This window comes from Rhinatrema bivittatum, chromosome 15 (assembly GCF_901001135.1).
Source record: "Rhinatrema bivittatum chromosome 15, aRhiBiv1.1, whole genome shotgun sequence".
Classification (NCBI taxonomy): Eukaryota; Metazoa; Chordata; class Amphibia; order Gymnophiona; family Rhinatrematidae; genus Rhinatrema; species Rhinatrema bivittatum.
The window spans coordinates 77,081,889-77,101,940 of NC_042629.1; the positions used below are offsets into that span (position 1 = coordinate 77,081,889).

The 20,052-nt window shown below is 45.9% G+C and overlaps 1 protein-coding gene across 1 annotated transcript in view; it reads right to left on the bottom strand.

Annotated features, from left to right (window-relative positions):
• RERE (arginine-glutamic acid dipeptide repeats) overlaps positions 1–20,052 on the bottom strand; it is a 296,711-nt gene that overhangs the window by 123,194 nt on the left and 153,465 nt on the right. The window contains 1 exon segment of the mRNA XM_029579229.1: positions 11,002–11,072. Within this exon segment, the coding sequence (XP_029435089.1) occupies positions 11,002–11,072 (71 nt within the window).

Consider the following 20,052-nt stretch of genomic DNA (forward strand, 5'->3'; position numbering starts at 1 on the left):
CAGATCAGGCTGAAATGCCAGCTGTACGCTGCTATCCATGGGCGAGAAGTATTCCCAGGTATCTCCAGAAGCCAAGCCCTCTTCCCCTGCTAACAGCCTGCTTTACTAAGCAATGGAGCAGTTCATATTCACTTCAGCACCAGTCTGGAACTGGTAAGAAGAAGCTGAACGCAGGATGAAGTGTAGCTTCGAAATCTGAAAAATCTAAAACCAGTTCTCTGGTTTTCAATCCATTCTGCAAGCTCCGCTTTTGACTACTGGAACACCCTCTACCTAGGTCTGGCCTTACCTTCAATTCACCCATTACAAATTATCCAAACTTCTGCAGCAAGAATATTAACTGGGACCAAACCTTATCTAGAAGTTGCTGAACAATAATTCATCAATATGGCCTCGCTTACACAAAGCAAGCAGTCAGAGGGTTCAGCTTTGACCTAATCAGAAACAGAGCTCTCCTGGCGGCTGACCCACGTTTGTGGCACCTGAACCTGTTAAAATGTGCCCCAACAATCAAATCATTTAAGAAAGCATTAAAAACTCATTTTCTCACACTAGCAGATCAAAACTAAGTGGTCCACTATGTAATTTGTCTTGCTGTTTTATCTTATTTCATATTTGTATGTAAATGTGTAAACCGCCATGAAGCGTTAGAAACTTTACTAAATAAATAGCTGCTCGAGCACCTCTGAAGCTCAGGAGCGCCATCCTTTCCCGCATTTTGGATACCAGCTTAGTCAATCACGGCCCTCAAGCATCCGGAGCGGGTGTCCTACTGGAGGCAGCTGCATCCTGTCGCCCTTCCTTCAATCCCCATCTATAGGAGCTGGAGCAGGGATTACAGGCCATGCTAACAAGCAGCCTGCCCTGGAGAGAGGGGAGGGGACCCTCCTCTGCCACGCTCTGCTCCCATGAACAGCTTGCCATTAAGAGAGGCCACGGATGTGGCTAAAGGAATCACAGACACTCTCCACTACATCCCATCTCCATTCTAACTAGGCAACAACTTTTCACAGCCACTCAGGTCCTTGTCCCTCCTCACCGGATACATTTTGCTGGTAAACTAAAGTGCACATGATAAAATCTCACTTTAGAGAAGAAACTGAAGAGAAAAGCCATAGAAGGAAAAGCTGTAATCATACCGAACATGGAAATGCAAAAACCCGTGTCCTGCTCACGTCCTCATTACTGCATCCAATAAAAGTTGCAAGAGCAGCCCCAGCAGTTCAAAGGTCAAGTCAGCACAGCATAACCTAAAACTGAATGTTACAGCTCCGAGCAAGGTGCGGGAAACGCTGCATCCAAGCAGCTCCGAGCAAGGTGCGGGAAACGCTGCATCCAAGCAGCTCCGAGCAAGGTGCGGGAAACGCTGCATCCAAGCATAACCTAAAACTGAATGTTACAGCTCCGAGCAAGGTGCGGAAACGCTGCATCCAAGCATAACCTAAAACTGAATGTTACAGCTCCGAGCAAGGTGCGGGAAACGCTGCATCCAAGCATAACCTAAAACTGAATGTTACAGCTCCGAGCAAGGTGCGGGAAACGCTGCATCCAAGCATAACCTAAAACTGAATGTTACAGCTCCGAGCAAGGTGCGGGAAACGCTGCATCCAAGCATAACCTAAAACTGAATGTTACAGCTCCGAGCAAGGTGCGGGAAACGCTGCATCCAAGCATAACCTAAAACTGAATGTTACAGCTCCGAGCAAGGTGCGGGAAACGCTGTTACAGCTCTGCGCAAGGTGCAGGAAACGCTGCATCCAAGCATAACCTAAAACTGAATGTTACAGCTCCGAGCAAGGTGCGGGAAACGCTGCATCCAAGCAGCTCCGAGCAAGGTGCGGGAAACGCTGCATCCAAGCAGCTCCGAGCAAGGTGCGGGAAACGCTGCATCCAAGCATAACCTAAAACTGAAATGTTACAGCTCCGAGCAAGGTGCGGGAAACGCTGCATCCAAGCATAACCTAAAACTGAATGTTACAGCTCCGAGCAAGGTGCGGGAAACGCTGCATCCAAGCATAACCTAAAACTGAATGTTACAGCTCCGAGCAAGGTGCGGGAAACGCTGCATCCAAGCAGCTCCGAGCAAGGTGCGGGAAACGCTGCATCCAAGCATAACCTAAAACTGAATGTTACAGCTCCGAGCAAGGTGCGGGAAACGCTGCATCCAAGCAGCTCCGAGCAAGATGCGGGAAACGCTGCATCCAAGCATAATCTAAAACTGAATGTTACAGCTCCGAGCAAGATGCGGGAAACGCTGCATCCAAGCAGCTCCGAGCAAGATGCGGGAAACGCTGCATCCGAGCATAATCTAAAACTGAATGTTACAGCTCCGAGCAAGGTGCGGGAAACGCTGCATCCAAGCATAACCTAAAACTGAATGTTACAGCTCCCAGCAAGGTTCGGGAAACGCTGCATCCAAGCAGCTCCGAGCAAGATGCGGGAAACGCTGCATCCAAGCATAACCTAAAACTGAATGTTACAGCTCCGAGCAAGGTGCAGGAAACGCTGCATCCAAGCATAACCTAAAACTGAATGTTACAGCTCCGAGCAAGGTGCGGGAAACGCTGCATCCAAGCATAACCTAAAACTGAATGTTACAGCTCCGAGCAAGGTGCGGGAAACGCTGCATCCAAGCATAACCTAAAACTGAATGTTACAGCTCCGAGCAAGGTGCGGGAAACGCTGCATCCAAGCATAACCTAAAACTGAATGTTACAGCTCCGAGCAAGGTGCGGGAAACGCTGCATCCAAGCATAACCTAAAACTGAATGTTACAGCTCCGAGCAAGGTGCGGGAAACGCTGCATCCAAGCATAACCTAAAACTGAATGTTACAGCTCCGAGCAAGGTGCGGGAAACGCTGCATCCAAGCATAAACTAAAACTGAATGTTACAGCTCAGAGCAAGGTGCGGGAAACGCTGCATCCAAGCATAACCTAAAACTGAATGTTACAGCTCCGAGCAAGGTGCGGGAAACGCTGCATCCAAGCATAACCTAAAACTGAATGTTACAGCTCCGAGCAAGGTGCGGGAAACGCTGCATCCAAGCATAACCTAAAACTGAATGTTACAGCTCCGATCAAGGTGCGGGAAACGCTGCATCCAAGCATAACCTAAAACTGAATGTTACAGCTCCGAGCAAGGTGCGGGAAACGCTGCATCCAAGCATAACCTAAAACTGAATGTTACAGCTCCGAGCAAGGTGCGGGAAACACTGCATCCAAGCATAACCTAAAACTGAATGTTACAGCTCCGAGCAAGGTGCGGGAAACGCTGTTACAGCTCTGCGCAAGGTGCAGGAAACGCTGCATCCAAGCATAACCTAAAACTGAATGTTACAGCTCCGAGCAAGGTGCGGGAAACGCTGCATCCAAGCATAACCTAAAACTGAATGTTACAGCTCCGAGCAAGGTGCGGGAAACGCTGCATCCAAGCAGCTCCGAGCAAGGTGCGGGAAACGCTGCATCCAAGCATAACCTAAAACTGAATGTTACAGCTCCCAGCAAGGTTCGGGAAACGCTGCATCCAAGCAGCTCCGAGCAAGGTGCGGGAAACGCTGCATCCAAGCATAAACTAAAACTGAATGTTACAGCTCCCAGCAAGGTGCGGGAAACGCTGCATCCAAGCATAACCTAAAACTGAATGTTACAGCTCCCAGCAAGGTGCGGGAAACGCTGCATCCAAGCATAACCTAAAACTGAATGTTACAGCTCCGAGCAAGGTGCGGGAAACGCTGCATCCAAGCATAACCTAAAACTGAATGTTACAGCTCCGAGCAAGGTGCGGGAAACGCTGCATCCAAGCATAACCTAAAACTGAATGTTACAGCTCCGAGCAAGGTGCGGGAAACGCTGCATCCAAGCATAACCTAAAACTGAATGTTACAGCTCCGAGCAAGGTGCGGGAAACGCTGCATCCAAGCATAACCTAAAACTGAATGTTACAGCTCCGAGCAAGGTGCGGGAAACGCTGTTACAGCTCCGAGCAAGGTGCGGGAAACGCTGCATCCAAGCATAACCTAAAACTGAATGTTACAGCTCCGAGCAAGGTGCGGGAAACGCTGTTACAGCTCCGAGCAAGGTGCGGGAAACGCTGCATCCAAGCATAACCTAAAACTGAATGTTACAGCTCCGAGCAAGGTGCGGGAAACGCTGCATCCAAGCATAAACTAAAACTGAATGTTACAGCTCCGAGCAAGGTGCGGGAAACGCTGCATCCAAGCATAACCTAAAACTGAATGTTACAGCTCCGAGCAAGGTGCGGGAAACGCTGCATCCAAGCATAACCTAAAACTGAATGTTACAGCTCCGAGCAAGGTGCGGGAAACGCTGTTACAGCTCCGAGCAAGGTGCGGGAAACGCTGTTACAGCTCCGAGCAAGGTGCGGGAAACGCTGCATCCAAGCATAACCTAAAACTGAATGTTACAGCTCCGAGCAAGGTGCGGGAAACGCTGCATCCAAGCATAACCTAAAACTGAATGTTACAGCTCTGAGCAAGGTGCAGGAAACGCTGCAGGAAACGCTGCATCAAAGGCCTTAAAGTGTTTTCTTCTGCTTTTGCAATGGAGAAATTGGTTTCAAGAGCTCATGCATTACCTGCTGCTTTAGTGTTTGGGAGCCTCAGTAGGGAAAAGTGCTCACCAGGACTCAAAGCCACAGGGTAAAACAGAATGAAGTGCTGCCTCCTCTGCTACCTCCCACCCTGGATTTCACCCAGGAAGTATGAGTGGCCTGAATGTGCTCGGCAGTCAAATCCTCTCCGGAGCATCCAAACCCCTGAGCAGACTGCAATGGGAATTAGACCTCTCTGCATGCTACAGAATGGAAAACAGGAAGGGGCCAGGCATGCACAGAGTTTATTGCCTCAGAATTACTAACACAGAGTACCTCACCAGAAATAGCACACACAAGTTCCAGTGAGAATATCAAGGCCTTGAAAGCAGAGCTGAAGCTGCTATACGACGTCTGCCATTGATTTACAGATGAGCTCTACTAGACCAATCCTGACAACAGAAGCATCAGATTTTATTGCTGTGAATGCCCTAAGCAATTACTTTAACACGGCAGGAAGCTCTGCCCACAAGAGCAGAATCCTGCAGGCGTAGGAAGCTGAAATGCAGCAGCACTCACGTCTAGGATAAAGGGGCCAGGCATGGACACAGCACGGGTAAACTGGCTCCTAGAATCTAGGAAAGGAACTCAAAGAAGCAAAACCCGGAGAGAGAAAAGCGTCAGGCACCAGAGCCTGCTCTGCATTCAGCCTGGAGAACCAACAAGGAGCAGCAAACAGTTTAACATGGGGAAAGCACAGCAAGTCCACCCAGAACCAGAGCACTGAATGGACTGGACTGGAGCATAGGATTCAGGCCCTGCCTACATAGGCTAAATTATATGCATTTTAATCAAATGTTCAACATGAAATTTTCATTTACAATATGGCAGCACCAGTTCTTATGTGCTGCGGTCTCCCACACATGGAAATATTCTTACAGAAAGCAAGTCATTCTGCCCTCTGATCTCCCGTCTGAAGGAAGCCTGCAAAGAGCAACCAGTGCAGAGTCTGCCTGGAGCCCAGATCTTCCCGTAGCAGGGGACGTGTCAACTCCTATTTATAAACCACAACTTTCACTTATCTAGCATAAAAAACAATATCCAAAAAATCAACCTAAGCGAACCACCCTGGCAGCAGATGCAGGGCCCAGGAGATAAAGATTACGCTAAGAACCAGTAGTTTCTCTTCAAATAAATACTAGAAGTAGGAGACGTGTCTCAAAACTCTTCCATGTTAGCAGTTTTAAGACAAATTTACATAAGAACATAAGATATGCCATACTGGGTCCATCAAGCCCAGTATCCTGTCTCCAAGCAAGGCACAAGAACCCAAACGTTAAATAAATCCCATGCTATTACAGACACATACAAAACAGAAAATGATGGCAGAAAAAGACCAACGGTCCATCCAATCTGCCCAGCAATCCTATGGTGGCATCTGCTGCGCCATTCAGGTCACCCCCATCCTTAGTTTCCCAAACCAAAGTCAGGGCCCTTGTTGGTTACTGTCTGAGTCCAATTCCCCGTTACCTCTGGCTGTGAAGCAGAGAGCAATGCTGGAGTTGCATCAACAGTATGAAGGTTTATTTGTTAAGGGTAGTAACCACCACACCAGCAAGTTACCCCCATGCACTTTTCCTCATTTCCATCCTCTAACCTTAAGAGATCCACAGTGTTTATCCCATGCCCCTTTGAAATCTTTCACTGTTTTTGTTTTCACCTCCTCCTTCAGAAGGGCATTGCAGGCATCCACCACCCTCTCCATGAAGAAATATTTCCTGACGTTGGTTCTGAGTCGTCCTCCCTGGAGTTTCATTTCGTGATCCTTAGTTCTACTGATTTCTTTCCAACGGAGAAGGTTTGTCGATTGAGCATCATTCAAACCTTTCAGGTCTCTGAAGGTCTGTATCATCTCCCCTGCACCTCCCCTCCTCCAGGGTTATACATATTCAGGTCCTTCAGCCTCTCCTCATAAGTCATTGGATGGAGACCCCACACCAATTTGGTCGCCCTTCTCTGGGCTGCCTCCATCCTGCCTCTGTCCCTTTTTGAGATGCGGTCTCCAGAACTGAACCCAGTATCCAGGTGAGGCCTCACCACGGCCCTGTACAAGGGGATTATCACCTCCTCTTTCCGCTGGTTATTCCTCTCTCCTTGCAGCCCTGCATTCTTCTGGCTTTAGCTATCTCCTTGTCACATTGCTTCACCGTCTTCAGATCATCGGACACTATCACCCCAAGGTCCCTCTCTGGGTCCGTGCACATCAGTCTTTCACCCCCCATCACCGCACCCCAGATGCAGGACCCTGCACTTCTTGGCATTGAATCCCATTTGCCAAATCTTCAACCATTGTTCAAGCTTCCTTAAATCACGTCTCATTCTCTCTACCCCTTCCAAGTCCACTGAGTTGTAGATCTTAGTATCATCCACAAATAGTCAAACTTTACCTTCTATCCCTTCCGCGACATCACTCACAAAGATATTGAACAGAACCGGTACCAACACCAATCCCTGTGGTACTCCACTTAACACCGTTCTCTCCTCAGAGCAGGTTCCATTTACCATCACACATTGTCTTCTATCCATCAACCAATTTGTAATCCCACGTCACCACCTTGGCGCTCACTCCCAAGCTTCTCATTTTATTCACGAGCCTCCTATGCGGGACCGTATCAAAAGCTTTGCTGAAATCCAAGTAGATCACATTGAATGCTGTTCCTCGATCCAATTCCTTAGTTACCCAATCAAAAATGTCAATCAGATGTCTCTGACAAGACCTTCCCCTGATGAATCCATGCTGCTTCGGGACAAGCAATCCTCCTGCCTGTAGATAGGTCACTATCCTATCCTTCAGCAGAATTTCCATTAAATTTTCCCACCACCGAGGTGAGGCTAACCGGCCTGTGGTTTCCAATCTCCTCTCTGCTCCCGCTCTTGTGAAGCAGGATCACCACCATCGCACGTCTCCAATCTTGTGGTACTTTCCCGTTCCCAGGGATCTATTGGACAGGTCACACAGCGGTCCCACCAGCACATCTCTGAGCTCCCTCAGTATCCTGGGATGAACCTCATCAGGCCACATGGCCTTGTCCACTTTCAGCTTTCCTAGCTCTTCCCATACATTCTCTTCTGTAAAAGGAGTTTTGTCTACTTCACCCCCCTCCATTTTCTTGTTAACTGGAAATTGTCCTTCCCCAGGCAACAAGCAATAGCTATTCCCTATTGATTAATAGCAGTTTATGGTCTTCTCCAGGAACTTATCCAAACAGTTTTTAAACCCAGCTAACACTAACTGCCTTAACCACGTCCTCTGGCATTGAATTACAGAGCTTAATTGTGCATAGAGTGAAAAAGAATTCTCTCAGATTTGTTTTAAATGTGCTACTTGCTAACTTCATGGAGTTGCCCCCTAGTCCTTGTATTATCCGAAAAAATAAATAACTCTTTCACATTTACCTGTTCAAGTCCTTTCATGATTTTGTAAATGTCTATTATATCCCCCTCAGCTATCTCTTCTCTAAGATGAACAGCCCTAAAATCTTTAGTCGTTCCCCATAGAGGAGCCGTTCCTTGCCCGTTATAATTTTGGTTGCCCTTCTTTGTACTTTCTAAAGTGCAACTATATCTTTTTTTGAGATGTGGCAAACAGAATTACACACAGTAGTCAAGGTGCAGTCTCACCATGGAGCAATACAGAGGCATTATGATATCTATTTTATTTTCCATTCCCTTCCTAATAATTTCTAACATTCTGTTTGTTTTTTTGACCACCACAGCACACTGAGCCGATAATTTCAAAGTAATATCAACCTTGATGCCCAGATCTTTTTCCGGGGTGGGAACTCTTAATATGGAACCTAACATTGTGTATCTACAGCAAGGGTTATTTTTCCCTATATGCATCACCTTGCACTTATCCACATTAAATTTCATCTGCCATTTGGATGCCCAATCTTCCAGTCTCACAAGGTCCTCCTGTAATGTATCACAGTCCGCTTGTGATTTAACTACTCTGAATAATTTTGTATCATCCGCAAATTTGATAACCTCACTCGTATTCCTTTCCAGATCATTTATATATATATTGAAAAGCACCGGTCCAAGTACAGATCCCTGAGGCACTCCACTGTTTACCCTTTTCCACTGAGAAAATTGACCATTTCATCCTACTCTCTGTTTCCTGTCTTTTAACCAGTTTGTAATCCATGAAAGGACATCGCCTCCTATCCCATGACTTTTAAATTTTCTTAGAAGCCTCTCATGCAGGATTTTGTGAAACGCCTTCTGAAAATTCAAATACACTACATCTACCGGTTCACCTTTATCCACGTGTTTATTCACCCCTTCAAATAAAATGTAGGACATTTTTGAGGCAAGACTTCCCTTGGGTAAATCCATGCTCGCTGTGTCCCATTAAAACATCTTTTTATATGCTCTACGATTTTTGATCTTGAAATTAGTTTTCACAGTTTTTCCTGGCACTGAATTCAAGCTTACCGGTCTATAGTTTCCCAGTTCAACCCTGAAGCCTTTTTTAAATATTGGGGTTACATTGGCCACCTGAGAGTCTTCAGGTACAAAGGACAGTTTTATTGATAGGTTACAAATTTTAACTGATAGATCTGAAATTTCATTTTTTAGTTCTTTCAGAACCCTGGGATGCATACCATCTGGTCCAGGTGATTTACTACTCTTCAGTTTGTCAGTCTGGCCTACCAGATCTTCCAGGTTCACAATGATTTGGGTTCAGTTCATCTGACTCATCACCCCTGAAAACCATCTCCAGAAATGGTATCTCCCCAACATCCTCATTAGTAAACACAGAAGCAAATAATTCATTTAGTCTTTCTGCAATGGGCTTATCTTGCCTAAATGCTTCTTTAACCCCTCAGCCCAACAAACTCCCTCGCAGGCTTTCTGCTTTGGATATATTTTAAAAAGTTTTTATTATGAATTATTGCTTCTGTGGCCAGCTGTTTTTCAAATTCTCTCTTAGCCTGTCTTATCAATCTGTTACATTTAACTTGCCAATGCTTATACTTTTTCCTATTTTCTTCTGGTGCATCCTTCTACCAATTTTTGAAGGAAGATCTTTTGTCTAAAATAGCCTCTTTCACCGTCTCCTTTTAACCATGCTGGCAATCGTTTGGCCTTCCTTCCACCTTTCTTAATGTGTGGAATACATCTGGACTGCGTTTCTAAAATGGTATTTTTTTTTAACAATGTTTATATATGTTGCATACTCTACCTTTGTAGTTGCACCTTTCAGGTTTGTTTTTTTGTTTTGTTTTGTTTAACTATTTTCCTCATTTTATCAAAGTTTCGCCTTTGAAAGTTTAGTGATAGAGCCATGGATTTACTTACTGCCTCCCTTCCAGTCAGTTCAAACTTGATCATGTTATGAGCACTACTGCCAAGCGGCCCCACCACCATTACCTCTCTCACCAAATCCTGCACTCCACCGAGAATTACAACTAAAATTGCTCCCTCTCTCGTCTGTTCCTGAACCAATTGCTCCATAAAGCAGTAGTTTATTTGAAAAAGTACTTTTTTTCACTCAAAGTGTAGAAATCATTGTCAGAGGATATGATTCAGACGACTAGCATAGAGGGGTTTAAAAAAGAGTTGGACAACTTCCTGAAGTAAAGTCCATATGCAGCCATGGAAAAACCAGTGCTTATTCATGGTAGTGAGCAACATGGCATGGAAGTACTATTTGGGATCTGCCACTGTTGGAGACATATGCCAGACTAACCCTGCATGGCACAAAATCTCTACAGCACAGTGCTGTGACCTGAACCATGTAAGCACCCCTCAGATAATATTTGCTCAGACTAGCCGTTTCCCAGGTGCTCATATGCAGCCATGCAAGAAAGTCTCCCTGACTACAAAAGCAGAAGTGATGGCTGATTGCCTGCTGCCTTCAGTAGAACATGGAAGGAAGTGATGCTGAACTGCTCCTGAGCTCAAAAGGATACTCCCAAATGACTTTACCTCGTGCAGCACACACCTGCCTGCCCATTCAGTTTCAAGAGACACAGAGTGCAATAAGATATGAAAGATGGATTTATACAGCCTAAATTATGCAAAGCTACTGACTAGCATGCAGCAGGTTTAGGAATTAGATGCAGCTCAATACAATTTCACAGCAAAGAGAAGCAGCCTTTACTGAAAGGGGTATTATAGGTGTCACCAATTTTATCCATCAGGGTGCAAAACCAGGCCACAGTGGGCATTGTACAGATTACACATACAAGGATGGGTGCCCACTTAGCACCTTGCAGTTCTCCTCTACTCACTTCAATAAGACTCTGAAAAGAAAAAGCTTAATAGGATCCTAGCAAACGGCACTGCTGCCCTCATGCCCAGTATAACGGGATCCGCAGAAAGCGAGGGGTTAACAAACAACAGTCCCATCTCTCAAACACCCAGTAACAAAGATGCTGCTTACCAGTTTGAAGTCCTGTATGCTACAGATGAAGTATGGCGTGTTGGGTCGTCGACTCTCAATGTACACACAGTCTTTAAAAGAGAAAAAGAGAAGAGACTGATTACAAAGTGAAAGGAATCCTGATTTGTGCTTAAGCAGTAACAAAGTACAGAGGAGCTGCCTGAACTCAAACCCTGCTGGCAGCACGTCCTCCAGCAGCACTGCAAGGATCTTGCCCACACAGAGCTAGGGGCCGGGCTCCGGCTGCAATCTGTACTTCTTGTAAGGCACAGTAACACCGTAAATGATAACCAATTAGTCCAGTCACAGCCTGCCCAGTTGAGATTCTTCCTCTGGATTTTATTATTTTATTTTTACCAGCTTGGGTAGATGCGTGCACGAACCTATTCGTAAACCAACACCACATACTCTGGCCCCCATCTGCACTGCCAAAACCTGCCTCAGTGCTGGCTTCCACCGCCTTACAGGTAGCGCCACGTCACGCCTCGTCTCGCTCCCTGAGGCCCTAAGGTATGCCGAGTTTAAGATTGAGAGGCCCCACGCCGTAGCTTGCACCTAAATCCAGCGCTGCTTCCATATCTCATTTCCAAGTTCGCAATAGTGCATACACTCACCAAAATTACTGCGGTTGTTGTCCAAAACGTGCAACCACGCCAGGATCTTCTACAAGCGGATTTTAACCACGGTCAGTGTGTGCTGCCACATTACTGCTGTTTTGGGCTGTACCCATCATTTATTGCAGGTTACCTCAGTGCTTCCCTACCACCCTGGCAGATGAATTTACAAGCCCAGTACGCAGTGCATCTCCCACCCTCCCCATCATAACTTAAACAGCTCACATCAGGCTTCCTAGGACCCAGTCACTATCAGCTTCTGGCACCAATAAGGTTGATTTTTGGGGCGCTGCATCCTGGGTACCTCATGGCCTGCAGGCTACGAGATAAAATAGTGTGGTTGCCATATGACATGAATACATAGAAGAAAAGGTCAATGAACAAACTGAAGGGCGGTGCCTTTTGACTGGACTCATGTAATCTATCTGTATCTCTTCAGAGCTCTGCTCCCTTGATTAGGTCAGTGCAAAATGAGCTAGAGATGCTGTGGCTTGAATATGCAGGTAAATTGCAGGTTGGATTATAGGATCAATATGTGTTTCCTTATGTCATCTCAACTTTCCATTTTACAAACACTGATGCTGTAAATCCAACCTGTAATTTACTTGTATGTTCAGGCAACATCCTCCCGAGTGAATTCTGTAACGACCTCATGAAGGCAGCAGAGCTCTGAAAAGCTAGACAAACGCATAGAAGCAATGAGCAGGACGCAGAGCACAAAGTATTAGCCTCACATACATCGAGAGCGTGCTAGAATAACCTGCTTACAGGACCCAGGATGCACCCTTCCCTGACCAAGAGCAGCAGAAGATGGCAGGGAAGGACCGCAGTAGGATAAGGAAGGCAAGAAGTGCTAGGACAGCAATATCCACCCGTCCGGAATACTGCAGGGTAAGAAACATCCTCTCCATTTAATTGCCACTTTCATCCTGCTTCTCTTGGGCCAGGAAGCAACGAGGCCAGGAGTCCTGTCAGCTCATAAGCTAGGGTGATGCAGCCACAGACTGCGGTACGTGCACTGCCCCGGGGCTCTGAGTGCTACCTCCACAGCATCCCCCATCCCAGCCAGCTCAAGGAGCGGAAGATCTGCCCAGGGAATCTAAGCCACCCATGTCTCACATGAGCCAGCAACAACTGCTCTTAGATGGGGGACATTGAATTACAGCAACGCTCAGTAACTAATCAAAGTGAAATGCTTGGTTAAGTGCTGCCTGGATGGTAGAGTGACCATGGCAGGAGAGACTCATTCAATCCCTCCTGAGGAGAACTTCTGGCTATTAAAACCACACACATGTTCTTATCTAACTGTAAAGAAAACCATGGCGGTCAATCAGAGCAGCTACGTAGAAAACTAAATTCAATTTTCCTCAGAGAAGAGCTGAGCTTTCTCAAATTACATTTGACACAGCAGAGAGTAATTATTTTTGTTTGCTTTCAAATACTGGACTTGTAGAGCTTGCGCTGTTGACTGGAGCCCGGCCACACAGGAACGTGCAGGCTTCTGCTACAAGACGCTCTCCAGGCTGGCTCAGGGCGCGAGTCCACCTCTGAACTCAGCCAGGCTAAAGCAGGAGCTAGAAAGGGGACCAGCTAGCACCACCTTTTCTCTCAACCTTTATTCCTGATGCAGGAACAGGTTTTAGGAACACACAGGTCATATTTTTGTTTTACGTGTTTATTACACAATGAGAAGATTACAGTCTCACACGGCAGTCATTTCTCCTTTCCAGATTACATCAGTTACTGTGCTGGTACCATACTGAAGAAATCAGTTACATTATTGTAGCAAACATTAGTTTGTAATAAACATAGGTGTGACAATTCAAGAAAAATGAAGTCTTGTGTACAAATTGTGTTTTATTTATCCTTCTGTGTCCTATCTTTGTGGTAAACCCCCCCCCCCCCCATGAGGTGCCTATAGGGGTGTTGAGTTTTAAATCAAATGGGGTTAGACTCGAAAGACCTTAGTGTCTGGGTCTTTTGCCATTTAATGTATGGTATCCATGTCTTCTCGAATTTCAGCGGTTACTCTATACATATCTGGTTTTATTGTGGCCTTTCTCAGGTTTACACCGCCCTCTCATCTAGTGTCCATATATCTATGGATAGCAGAAGCAGTCAATCTTACACCCTGTGACTTCTAAAACGAAAGTTAAGACCATGTCCCAGTAATCTTCTGCTTTGATGCATTCCCACCATATTCGGAAGAGGTGTCCCACCTTCCCACAGTGACGTCAGCATTGCCCATCAAGGCCCGGGAACAGCTTGCATAGCTTGTGCGGGGTGAGATACCATCGGAATAGCAGTTTATAGCCATTCTTGATGGCTCCTGATGAGATCGGGTTTTTCCCCGTCATTTTATAGCAAAGGTCCCAGTCCGATAAATCTAGCTCCATATTCATGTCTCTTTCCCAAGAGAGCATGTGTCGTAGTTTTGACGTCGCCTCATCGATCAGGAGTTTATATAATTTAGATATCATTTTAGTCATGTTATGTGCTTTAGAGCAGATTATCTCAAATATGGATTTACTCCTTTGGAGCATTTGTAGAATTCTCCTTGACCTTAAGAATGAGCGTTGAGTATAGGCAAACCTATCTCTTTCTTCTAGGGGGTATAGCTAAGACGCCTTGTCAGAGGAGTGTGGATTTCCCATCCCATCCTACTCCCCTCCAGAAAGCAATGGTGGCTCCTTTCCATGCCAGGTGGGAAGGAACGATAAGTGGGCCATAAGGTCTGTTCTCCAATCAATAGTTTCATGTGTTCTGACCAAGTTGTGAATGTGGCTTGAGTGGATGGGGATAGTTTTTGCGAGAGATTTAAGGGGATGTCTGTCGACCAGACTAGTGCCTCTATGGGGGAGTAGTGCCTATAAAGTGCTGTTCCATCACAGTCCATAATTTATGGGTAGATTTTCCATGCTAGGAAATTACAGCTCTTAATTGAGATGTGGCATAGTAATGGGCCAGATCAGGTACGCCTAATCCCCCCTGTCATTTAGGGCAGAAGGGGACCACACTTGCTACTCTAGATGGCCTTCGTTTTCAGATGAAGCAGAAAAGCTTCCTCTGCCAGACCTTTAAGGTTTTGGGATGTATATTTATAGGGAGTGTCTGGAAAAGAAAACAGAATCTGGGTAGAATATTCATCTTGACAGTATGTATCCTGCCCAACCAGGTTAACTGTAGCCATTCCTATTTCTCCAGGTCCACAGTGACTTGCCTTATGAGAGGCCCATAGTTAATGTTGAATAACTTACTCAAGTCTGATCCCAGTCTTATCCCTAGGTATTTTATATTATGGCCTGCCCATTTAAAGCATAGCTTGGACAATATACGATGCTTCCTCTATCCCCAGGGTTAGATTTAAAATTTTGGACTTTTCTTCATTTACTTTAAAGCCTGATACCTCCACAGCTCCTTTAGTAAAAGGGGAAGGGATCTTGCTGGGTCTGTGATTGTGAATAACAGGTCATCTGCGAATAGGGCCATCTTGTATGAATGTGAGCCTGTGAGGTCCCCAATCTCGTCATTGGCTCTAATTTGTGCAGCAAAGGTTTCTAGTGAGAGCTAACCGCAAAGAAATCAGAGAATCCCCCGTTGACATGGATGCTAGCTTTTGGGTGATGGTATAAGGCCTTCACCCAAGTTAAGAAGTGTGGTCTCAGACCAAACTTGTGGAGGACCTGGAATAGATAAGCCCAGGGCACTCTGTCGAACGCTTTTTATGCATCGATCCTCAGCAAGACTGCTGGTATTTTCGCTTTATATACCCACCACATGGTGTTTAGAACTCTGTGAACATTGTCTGCACCCAATCTTCCTGGTATGAATCCCGACTGGTCTCCATGGAAAAGATTAGGGATTACTAAATTTAGGCACTCTGCTAGAATTTTAGCTAGTATGTTGAGGTCAGTATTGATGAATGAAATAGGTCTATAGGACCCACACAGTGTGGGGTAACCATTCTCCTTTTGCTATCAAACAGGTCGATCCAGTAAAGTCCGTGGGAGAGCGGACGAACGCCCGCTCTCCCAGCGCACGCACCGGCCCTTCGCCGGTGCGAGCGATCCAGTATTTAAATGAGGTGACGCGGTGCAAACGAGGAAAAGGAGGCGCTAGGGACACTAGCGCGTCCCTAGCGCCTCCTTTTTGTCAGGAGCGGTGGCTGTCAGCGGGTTTGACAGCCGACGCTCAATTTTGCCGGCGTCGGTTCTCGAGCCCGCTGACAGCCACGGGCTCGGAAACCGGACGCCGGCAAAATTGAGCGTCCGGTTTTCGGCCCAACAGCCGCGGGCCGAATTCAAAATTTTTTTTTATATTTTTTTTTTACTTTTTTTTACTTTTGGGGACCTCCGACTTAATATCGCTATGATATTAAGTCGGAGGGTGCACAGAAAAGCAGTTTTTACTGCTTTTCTGTGCACTTCCCTGGCGCCGGAAGAAATTAGCGCCGACCTTTGGGCGGCGCTAATTTCTTAGAGTAAAATGTGCGGCTTGGCTGCACATTTTACTTACTGGATCGCTCGGGCATACCTAATAGGGCCATCAACATGCATTTGCATGTTGAGGGCGCTATTAGGTGCCGCGGGTGGGCCGCGTGTTTTCCTCCCCTTACTGAATAAGGGGTAAGGGAAAACACGCGTCCAGAGCAGGGTGACAGTGCGCTCCGACGGAGCACACTTTACTGGATCGACCTGAAAGTGATGCCGGCTACATTGGAATTTGAGGCAATTTGCCTCCCTCCTTCAAGTAGTTGAACATTGATAGAATCTAGCTGGGTACCCATCTAGTCCTGGGGCTTTCCTGATTTTAAGTTCTGTAATTCCATTTACTACCTATCTTGGCATTCTGGCATTTCCTTGCCTCCTCAGAAAGATATGGTAGAGAGATATCCAAAATATAGCGCTCTATCTTCCTCTTTTATGAAGGTTCTGCGTACAATTGGGTGAATCTGTTAGATATTTGAGTACTATCATATAGGAAGTTCCCTTCTCTTGATTTTAAGAATCTGATTTTGCAGGCATTGTTTTTTGTTTTTTAAGTCGCCTAGCTAACAGTCTGCTGGCTTTATTACCAAATTCAAAGAATTTTTGTTTTTTACTCTTTAATTGAATGACTAAGTCTGCTAAGTCCAGATCTCTCAATTCTCATCTTGTCTCTTTGAGAAGAGAGAGTGAAGTTGTCTCCTGATCTTTTGTGTTTGATTTCCAATTTCCCAATGTGTGTCAGTAGCTGCATTCTGGTCTTTTCTTTTTTCTAGTTTAAGGTGTGTGGCCCTAGCTATCAATTTTCCCCTGATAACCGCTTTTAGTCCTTCCCATAGCACTGTGGGACTGATTTCCCCTGTCTCGTTGTTAAGTAAGGTAATCCTCTATGTCTAATAGGCTTTCAGTGAATGACTTATCAGTAACTAGGTTTTCGTTGAGTCTCCAGAAGGATCATCTAAGTGGTTCCCTGCCTATCATCAGTTCTACCCATATGGGGACGTGATCGGACAAGGTTATATTTCCAATGCCTATGTCTTGTTTCTTGCCCATCATGCCTTTATCTATTAAATAGACTATTCTGGAGTAGGATTTGTGGGGTTGTGAATAGAAGGTGTAGTCCCTTGCTGTGGGATTTCTTAATCGCCATGCATCTACTAGACCCCAGATATCTATAAGGACTTTCATCTATAAGGACTTTCATCTTTGAAGTGCCATGCCCCCCTGCTGAATTGTCGAGAAAGGGGTATCATGTCAAGTTGAAATCACCTCCCATTATAATATGCCCTTCTGCTCAGCCCGACAATGTGGAGGATAAGGAGTCTAAAACGTTTCCCTGTTCCAAGTTTGAGGCGTATAGGTTGATCAGTGTGAATAATTCACCGTGTATTAGTACCTTTAGGATCAGGAATCTCACGTGTATGTCTCTGATAGTAGCTTTGACGTCAGCTATTAAATTGCTGGCAAATAGTATACCTACTCCCCCATATTTGCACTCCTTAGTGGCTGCGGAGTAATATTGTGTTGAATATTTTCTGGAGTGCATTAGCGAAAGATGTCTCGCCTTGAGGTGGGTTTCTTGGCAGAAAATATTTGCATTCTTAGACTCAGCTTCTTTAAAAAGTAACTTACATTTTCTCACTGTATTTAGGCCTTTCACATTCAGTGGTATTATTTTTAGTCCTGCCATGTTAAGACCTACTCTCTCTCTCAGCCTCCCTCTTCCAGGGATCTCTGAGCTTAAATGGGGAGTGAAACACCGGTGAGGTGGGAGAGGTGGTACCCCAGACCTCTTCGATTCTTGGCCTTCCCATAACCGTGTATAGGCCCTCATCCCTCATCCCTCCTCTCTTGTACCCATGCTCCACGTAGAGCCTTTCCTCCCTTCGGAGGAATGATTTCATCCAGGCAAAGGAGCCTACTCCTCCGCTCCAACTCAAAGTTTAAAGTGTCGCATATATAAAAAGCTCACACACCCACCAACCTGCAGGCCGCTAGCCCAGTGAGTTGACAGACGCCAGAAATAATATAATCATTATCAGGTATGTCAGATAGGATGAAGAGAGAACAATGTTCCAGGTGTTTTACAGTTACCACTATCTGCTCAGTCACCCATTCACTATTCCCAGTGGTGGGGGGTTGTTCACGTGTCTCTGTAGGCAGCTGTTTGTCCCCAGAACTCTCTGCCATCTGGTTTGGCTGCATCTTGGTGGAATTCCCCTGTGGTTCTCTCGGGGCGCTGATTCCCAGTTCTTTCAGGGATTTGCTGGCCTCTGCTGCTGTTTGTACCTTGATGGTCTTGCCTTGCGAGGTGAATTGTAATCCAAATGGAAATAGCCATTGGTATTTAATGTCTGATTTTCTTAGGATATTGATGACGCGGAAGTCCCTGCCAGGTCCTGGAAGACCCTCACCTTCTGTCCCTGCCAGTCCACTTGGCCCATTTTTCTGGCTATCTGGGCGACTTTCTCTTTGATGGTGGCGTTGTAGAAGCATGCCACTATATCTCTAGGAATGTTGTCCTTTGGGTTGCCTAGAGATTTATACGCTCTATCCAATGTAATCATTGTATCTTCTGACTTGCCTTCCTTTGTTTCCAGTAAAGTGGAGCATATACTGGTTACTGTGGTGTGGCAGTTGGTGTATTCAGGAAGTTAATGCACTCCCCTGAAGCATAGGATCTATGGGACCTGTTTTCAAGGTCCTCCATCTTTTCCTGTAGGTCTGTGATCGATTTGGAGAAGGACTGCTTTACCGTCTGTAATGCAGTGATGTTTTCTGTTTGTTCTTCCAGGTGCGCTTCTGCCTCCTCCATGCGGTGTCCTAGTGCTGCTGTCTCCCTCCACGTCACTGATCCACTCTCTGACCTCGGTGCAGAGAGATGCCGTGTCCTGTCGCACTTTGGCGAACCAGCGGAGGAAGTCCTCTCTTGTTGGAATGCCGCTGTCTTCTGGCTCACGGTCACCTTCATTGCTTTCTCAATTCCCTGACGCCACCATGCGGTCTTGTTCCTCCTCCCCCTCCAGATTCAGCACGTCATGTGTCTCTCTGCTAGAGAAGGAAAAGTGCTGGAGATCTGTTTTTGGTTTTTTTTTTTTTTAAATCACTGTCATATGGGGCACGATCGCTATTAGTAGCGCGGTTGCAGGGAGCTTTTTTCAGCCAGTGTGTGCTGCGATTGCAGCTGATATCGTGGCAGAAGTCCGGAGCTCCGGACTTAGGTGTCCATTACGGTGGATGACATCACTTCCTCCCCGAACTAAGATCATATTTTATCTGAGCTAAGCAGGTCTTCTGTGCACACTTTTGAATTAGCGAGGTTTTTTTTAAACTCCCGATGTGCATTTTATAGCATTAGCTTATTGCACTGGAGTTAGTGCATGTGTTAGACTGCAAGCTGACCTTCAGCACACACGTAGCACGCGACTTATTACATCAGGCACTCAGAAGACAAGTTACAAAGGCCTTTAACTGCTTACTGATTGGGAGTCAAGAATTTTGCCATATGAGTAGAAATAATTGTATTACATTAGGCTGAAATTAAGCCACATTTATAAATGTGCAGCAGGCTCTGTGATGCAACAGCAGCACCATGAAAGCAAGTAGGACAAACATAGGGCAAAGTATTCAGGAGCTGCTCATAGCAGATGTTGGGGCTTCAGTCCTGTACTGTTCTGTGCGTGTATCGCTCCACTTCCATGCTCTGTGACAAGGACTAAGAGAAAGCAGTATGTTTTCCTGGCGCACAGTCCTGACTCCTACGTCACTAACATGTACCTCGGAGTGAGAGAAGATAGTACAAGGAGAAGGAGAGCTGCAGGATGCACACTGCTCTGTAAGAAAGACAGAAGGGAACAGATCCCAGGGGCTGCAAAGAAATAAATGTGCGAGAGAGAATATTAATAGCAGAAAAGCATAAATTAAAAACCCCTCTGAAATGCTTTAGTCATGTG